The 7444-nt window shown below is 53.5% G+C and overlaps 1 protein-coding gene across 1 annotated transcript in view; it reads left to right on the top strand.

The window, feature by feature from the left end:
• RAP1GAP2 (RAP1 GTPase activating protein 2) overlaps nucleotides 1-7444 on the top strand; it is a 52587-nt gene that overhangs the window by 26971 nt on the left and 18172 nt on the right. Inside the window, exon 3 of the mRNA XM_010003817.1 lies at nucleotides 7287-7371. Within this exon, the coding sequence (XP_010002119.1) occupies nucleotides 7287-7371 (85 nt within the window). The remainder of the gene's footprint in view (nucleotides 1-7286; nucleotides 7372-7444) is intronic.

Below are 7444 nucleotides of genomic sequence, written 5' to 3'. Positions count from 1 at the left end.
GTCTGCCCCCCGCCCCCCCGGGGCTGCTCTTGGCTTCTGAGATTTTCCGTGCTCTGGTTTATGCTGCGTGTCCTGGGTCAGGGAGTGTTTTCTGCTCCAAGACCGTGCTGCTCTGGCAACTTTGTTGTTAAAAATAGTAAGAAATATGCACCCAAACCTGGGGGGTGTGCATACCTCTGGGCTGGGCTCAGAGTGACACGGACACTGCTGTGGACTGGGGGGTTGGAGATCTTTTTATTGGTTTGATTTTGCCCCGAAAACATATGGATGAAGAATAGATTATCTGTAATCTCTATTGTTAAGCATCTCCCCCTCTCCAATCTGTGAGTCTGAGGAGTCAGACGACTGGGGATGGACCTTTAGTTCTTTGCCCACCCACAGTTTTGGGTCCATACCCCATTTTTTTTTTGTGCTTTGCCTTGGAAAGCAGGTGCCCTTGAGAGCAAGGTTTCAGTGATGCTGTTGTGGCTCAGCATTGTCCTCCCCATATAGCTCAGGTGTTGCTGCTGCTGCTCTGAGATATTTTCTTCTCCTTCCTGGGCTTTTAGGTAGATCATCAAAACAAAATAGTTGGCGAGGGTGGGGAAACAAACAAACAAAACCCCCACAACAACTCTCAGGTCCTGGTGGTCCTGACTAAATAGCAGAGATGGATGGATGCTCCCATGGCTGAGCTGTGCCACCACCAAGCCACGCTGTGCCAGGCTCTGCCGTTCCCATCCCCGATGTCACCCTTGGGTTTTGTCTCACTTAGCCCAGCCCTGTCCCTGCTGTAGCTCTGCCTACGGACTCCAGCTTATGGGCCAGCATGTTTTGAAGGAGCTGGCTGGCTTGGGGAGAATCAGAGCCCCAGTGCTCCCCCCCCAGCACTCTGTGATCCGGTGCCTCTTCTCCCACTACCATGTGCTGTGTGTGGGGAGTATCCAAGTGCAGGACAGGTCTGTGCCACCAGCACAGACCCAGAAGCTCCTCCAAATGTTATCTCCACTGCAGCTCGTTGGCCTTCCTGTCTGTGCTTAGACCATGAGGGGGGGAAGAGATTGCTTTTCCAGCCACACCAAGGAAGGCTTTCCCAAAGAGTTATCTTTTCCTAGGTACCAGATTTCTATGAATGAGCTCAGCGTGACACTTGAGGGCTGAGAAACAATCTGGCTCTGAACTCTCAGATATTTGGCCAGTGATGTGTGGAGTCTGGGGTTGTTATTTAATTTTTTTTTCCCCACTGTCATGTTGAGCCCTCTCTGTGTAATTCTTGCTGTGGGGTTTTCTGAGGACAAGGAGAGTCACGCAGACATCTTGAGAGGATAACAAGAGGTGGGGTTTTTTTCCTGTCTGCTGTAGACTGAGGACCCTTCATGGGAGCGATTGCAAGAATGCAAGCAGTGCTTTATGGTGGCTGCTTCATCTTATGCAAGCTGCCAGGGCCATCAAAGTGACATAATCTGCAGGAAAAGGAAGGGACTGCTAGCGGCATCATCAGAAGGGACTCTGTTCCTCCACCTGCTCCTATTTTCTTTTTTTCCTCCTACATTCAGTCTTTGTTCTGTGCTTGCAATTGAATTTTGCTTTACATGAGCCATATGCAAGCCTGGCAGGATTGGTGGCAGCTGCAGAGTCCCTGGTGGCCCATGTCCCTTTCTCTTTAGCAGCCCAGCAATGTGCAGCCCCACAAATGGAGTTCTCCGAGCCTCTCTCGCAGAGCTGAGGTGATGCCCTCTGCCTGCAGCCAGTCTGTCTGCAGGGGATGGCAGTAACAGGCACCCATGCCTGGGGCTGCTGCTGCTCTGGTTCTGCTCTGGAAACCTAGGATTTGGAACTGGGTATCTGTGTCCAAATTCAGTTTTCTGAACATCCCATTTGCACTCCCAAATGGGGGACACCTCAGGCTGGGGGCACCACTCCATTTCTCATCAGATTTGGGAGTAAGGCAAATAAGTTTGATGACTGCTGTTAGTCCAGAAGGGGCAGTTCATGGATAGTTTGTCTCCTGGAGCTGTTGGGTGAAGCCTTTGTACTGCTGAAGTCAGTTTTAAACTCATTTGTTCTAGTGGGGTGTTGCTGAGGTGATGCCCTCTGCCTGCAGCCAGTCTGTCTGCAGGGGATGGCAGTAACAGGCACCCATGCCTGGGGCTGCTGCTGCTCTGGTTCTGCTCTGGAAACCTAGGATTTGGAACTGGGTATCTGTGTCCAAATTCAGTTTTCTGAACATCCCATTTGCACTCCCAAATGGGGGACACCTCAGGCTGGGGGCACCACTCCATTTCTCATCAGATTTGGGAGTAAGGCAAATAAGTTTGATGACTGCTGTTAGTCCAGAAGGGGCAGTTCATGGATAGTTTGTCTCCTGGAGCTGTTGGGTGAAGCCTTTGTACTGCTGAAGTCAGTTTTAAACTCATTTGTTCTAGTGGGGTGTTCAGAGCAGCATCCTGTGCCTTTTGGGCCTCCCCCCCTCCCAGCCTGGCACGTGTGCCCCAGCAGGGTCAGGGTCCCTTTGCCGTCGGTTCTGCCTGAGGGTGCAGACGCTGGTTTCTGGGAGCTGTTCTCTGCAATTGGCAAAAGATTGAATCAGCTCAGAGGCAGCTGCCCAAGGCTGGCTCGTGTTTGTCAGGAGCTGCATCAGACGAGCCTTCTGCTCCGAACGCATCCCCCAGCGCCTTGGCTGCTCTACCAAACGCTGCGGGGAATCGTTGCTTCCTCCCTGCTCCTGGAAGGGTGAGCAGACAACATTTGTAAATGATAAAAACCTCTTCCCATCTTTACTTACACATCACACTTCCCTCTTCTAGCCAGGCTAAGTGGGGAGTCCTTGGCCAGTCAGGAAGAACCAGTGTCTGTGCAGGCCCAGGCAAAGCAGGAGGCAGCTCCTCACTGTCCCCTGAGCAGGACAGGCAACTCGTGGTGCAGTGGTGACCCACAGAGCCAGCTCTGGCACCAGTGCCTGCATGAGTGCAGGACACTCTGAACCGTTCCCAACAATATTTATTCTCTGTGCAGAGGAATAATTAAAGCTAAATTCAGAGGCAGCTAAATGTCACCTTGCTCTGAGCAGGGCTTTGGTTCCCGCTCCTGCAGGCTGTGCAGCTGGGGAGGCTGTGTGTGTGTGTGTGTGTGTGTACAGGTGCAGGCTGGCAATTTGCAAATATGTCATTTATTGCAAGAAATCTAGACCAGAATATGTGGTGCTTTTTCTTTGCTGACTCTCAGGCTTCAATGCAAGAAGGTAACACTTAAGGGCAGGGCCAGCCTGAGCCCAGGACACAAGGAGGTGAAGCAGTTTATCTGGGAGGGGGTTCCACAACAGGGGCTCTGTGGCAGTGAGGGGGAAGCTGTTTTGGGGTGTCTGAGGAGCCCCGGGCTGGCTGGGCTGGGGGGAGCCCTGCAGCAGTGTGTGTCCTCTGCAGATGTCCTCTTGGGATGAGCGGTGATGCAGCGAGATCTCTCCTGCCTGCTGTGCCCAGGATTGGACAGAGAGCTGTGCAAAGGCAGGGTAAGGTGCTTTGTTCAGGCACTCACTGCAGGTTTTGAAGTGTGAAATCTCAGCAAGATGTCCTTGTCTCTGTTGAAAAAACAAAACAAACATTAAAAAAGTTTTGGTTGGGTAATTTTTTTTAGTTTGTGAACAGCCAGCTGAGGGTGTCAGCAAGTGCCCACTGGTGTCTGGGAGCTGGGTCCCAGCATGTGCCATGGTGGCTGTGCAGGATCTGCTGGCAAGGAGTGGGATGGAGGGAGGGTGGCCTGGGCCCCACTCCCACTCCTGGGACAGCTTCAGGTCCTGGGCATTGGATATTAAATAAACTAAAAAGGGAGCAGCTGGCAAGGTGATGCCCATCAAGGACAGAAAAATTGCAAGTCCAAAAATAGAGGCTGTTAATTTACAGGATGATGTTTGTTGTCCTTCCCAAGGATACAGCATCTAGGCAGGCTGAACCTGTTGCTGCAAGAGTTTTGCACCTCCTTAGGCCAGGTTTCATCTGCAGAATTAACTGTGGGCATAGAGGTACCCCGTGACGCTCCGTGTTTGATTTACACAGCGCAGCAAAGGGCAGATCTAACCACTTAGTGGGGAGCCCTTTGCCATGTCAGGTAATATATTGACATCTCCTCTTCCCACGTGTAATTTGTATGAATGTACCATGTCAATTTATAGCCTGTTTAGTAAATCAGACAAACTGAACTAGAAGGTGGGACGCATTAGAAGTTTTCATTACGCTTTAGGCTGAGAAGGCGGGAGGGACGTGTGTGCTCCAAGGCAGATGTTCCCGCTGTCCTTCCCCACCCTATCCTCTCCCCACTCCCAAATTTCTCTCCAGTGTTGTGGTTGTGGCCAGGCTGCTTGGGTGCAGGACTTGGGGAAGAGCTGTGGGTGTTTTGGGAAGGCCAACATGGAGCATCCTGGGCCACAGGAGGGATGAGGGGAGCCCACCCTGCTGCGTCGTGGAGGCAGGGATGTTCGCACATTGCTCACACCACTGGCATCCCCAGGCTGTTCATGGGCTTTGCAGAGAACACCCGGGGGGCGCTGACTGTTCTGGGGCGCTTTCTGGGGCCCTGGTAGTGGTTGGGAGCCAGGTGCTGGGGCTGTGGGGAGCTGCACAGCATCCCCTGGCCTCAGTCCTCTCTGGGGTGAACACCATGGACCTCTGCTGCTGTTTGGGCTCTGCAGACATTGGTACCAGGCAGGGACAGGGTGATGGTGGGGATGGGGTGACAGTAGGGATGGGGTGATGGTGGGGGGCTGCCACAAGCACCTGCTGGCTCTGGCATTGTCATCAGCATCCCCAGTGGCTGCTTCTTCCTGTGAAGCTGGGGCACAGATAAAGACGTGCTAATCTTCCTTATGATTCATCTATCATCCCAGGAGGGTAATCTGTTTGGAAATTAGGCTGATGGCCCTTGACCCTTTAGCTGATGGCAGAGACTGAATCATTGGAGTCTGTGGCTGCAGTTGAGTGTAACATATTTCCAATGCAGGGAGGCCAATTCTGAGCAGTGGCTGGTGAATGGGTTTGTTTTGCTCTCCCCAGAATTGCAGGAGCAGTTCCAGGAGTTTGGGCCCAAAGAAGCCATCAGCATGTGACAGAGGGACACATTGTTAAGTTATATGAGTGATTTTATAATACTTAGTATATGATGCTATGGCAACCTGCTACAAGTCCCAGATCAAATCACATTATTTATGTGCATCCCTGTAACTTTAATCTTTGCAAAGTCTGAAACATTTTGTGCCTTTGAGGACACTGTGCAGATTAGTGCAATCAGGCAGAGCTCAGGGTTCAAAGGAAGGAGAGCAGAGGATGAGTGGCTTGCTCCAGATCAGGCTGTGCTTTAGTGTCCTAGAAAGTCAAAGAGCAAACAGTAAAAATCTGTCATCCTCGGCAGTTTTTCAGCAGTGGAGTCATGGTGAGTTTGTGGAGAGGAGGAAGGGAAGGAGTTTGACAAACAATCCAGGTGGGCAGGACTTGTGGGCAGGCACTGTCCCACAGTGTTTAAATTCATTTCTTGTATTGAAAAATTGCAATGTTCCAAGAGCTTAAATGAGATGTAATAGTGTAAGGCATCCACTTGCCTGCATGCCTTGGGCTCTGGGAAGGGCAATCAGTAATTAATTTCAAGTACCAGAGGATTTGGACCTGTCGGGTCCCAGAGGTCTGTGAGCTTGGTCCCCACATGCCAGTGGGTGGCCTTGGCTGTGTCACCCTGCCCTGTGCTGTGCTGACCCCTCCTTGTCCCACCTGGGCTAGTCTCACACCTCCAGGACAGATTTATGGGCTTGATCTCCAGCCTGAATTTCCCCCAACATCCAGCCACTGATCCCCTGGCTACAACTGAAGTCCATTAATTCTTGTTCTTTGGTCGATGACTAATGAGAACTATTGATCTGCATCCCCTTCTCGCTTCCTTCCCTCGGTGACAGGCGCTGCAGCTCCGTGCCTGCCGCGTGTTGCCAGCTCAGGCTGACAGCTGGCAGCCCCAGCCAGCGCTGACCGTGCCGCGGGGACACCGAGGCACCCCTGGCTCCAGCTGTTCTCCATGGCTTCGCCAGGAACCCATCCCGCAGTGGCAGGGAGAGATGCCAAATCCCTGCTCTGGGCCGTGGTGCTGTGAAGGACAGGCTGGGATCCTGCAGCACAGGGCTATGACCAGCTGGGAGGTTTTGTCCCCGCAGCGTCCCCACTGTATCCTTGCAGTGTCCCTGCTGCATCCCCATGGCACACAGCCCTGCTGAGAAGGAGCCGCGGGCACCTAAGTTTCCCCATGACCAGCATGTGGTTGTCACCCCCTCGGTGTCAGGGGACTATGGCATGGGCAGGGGGTGCAGGAGGTCAGGCAGACACCCCAGAAGGAGTTAGATGTTTTGGAGAGGGCCCCATGGCCACTGGTGCCTGGCTGCCCTGCACACCGTGCTGTGCCATCCCGGCGCGAGCTGCCATGGGAACCAAACCTTGTTACAGCGAGATAAACAGTTGGACATGTTGGCCCGGATTCTGCAGGACTAACCTGGCAGGGTTGAGAGGAAACTAAATTAAATCTCAGATTTTTTGGCTCCCAGAGTAGCATCTGGCAGCACCGCGGTGAGTGACGGCGTGGTTGTCTGCCTGGGAAGCTGTTGGTGTGATGGGGACACGGTGTGTTGGATCAGACAATCAGTGGAGGGCCAAGGTTGTGCCTTTTCAGGATTTACGGCTCTTTTTTGGGGGGGCTTTTGTGGCAGGTCCATGGCACAGGTGCTGCTCCCTGCTTCCCTGGGGTCTCACGTCCCCACAAAACCCCTCTCTTCCTCTGAATTCTGTGCCTGTGCCAGGTACCCTGTTAGTTGGGCTGGGCCCTGCCACACTCATGCTGGGATCTTGCCTGGGTGTCACTGGTGTCACTAAGCCAGAAGCTTCCTGCACTGTCCTCAGTGCCCAGGCTACCAGCAGGCCAACGGGCTGTGGATCCTGAGCAGGGAGGGTGCCAGACAGAGGGAGACTGCAGGGATGGTTTGTTGTTGGAACCCACAGAAACCCAGCCCTGCTGACCCAGCACCACACCGTGCCCTGGCCCCATGGTTGGCCTACAGTGGGGCAGTGAAGGGTCCCAGCCTTCCCCGGGCACTGATGGGGCTCTTCAGATTACTTTTATCATCTTTTTAGCTGTCTGTTTGTATTTTTCTTAGATTCAAGACGTTATTTTAGGGGCAGCCCGCACGCCCATGGTTTTGCTAAAGAAGATAAGCCCTTATCTCCCGCCTGGTGCTCTTGCTCGGGGCACGGGGGATGCTGAAACGCCTGCCTTTGGTCTTGCAGGAAACAGGAGCTGCTGAACAGCACGGATGTGCCAGTCCCGGAGCGGCCGCTGTCCCCCCCCCTCACTGCCCCGCCGACCATGAAGGTGAGTGTGCGGGGCCGTGGGCGCGACGCGCGGCCGAGCTGCTGCGTTTGGAAGCTGCAGCTGGCGGGGGGGA

This window comes from Chaetura pelagica, unplaced genomic scaffold (genome assembly GCF_000747805.2).
Source record: "Chaetura pelagica isolate M959 unplaced genomic scaffold, ChaPel_1.0 scaffold638, whole genome shotgun sequence".
Taxonomy (NCBI): domain Eukaryota; kingdom Metazoa; phylum Chordata; class Aves; order Apodiformes; family Apodidae; genus Chaetura; species Chaetura pelagica.
The sequence above is the reverse complement of the archived record's forward strand: the minus strand, read 5'-3'. Positions and strand labels throughout refer to the sequence as shown.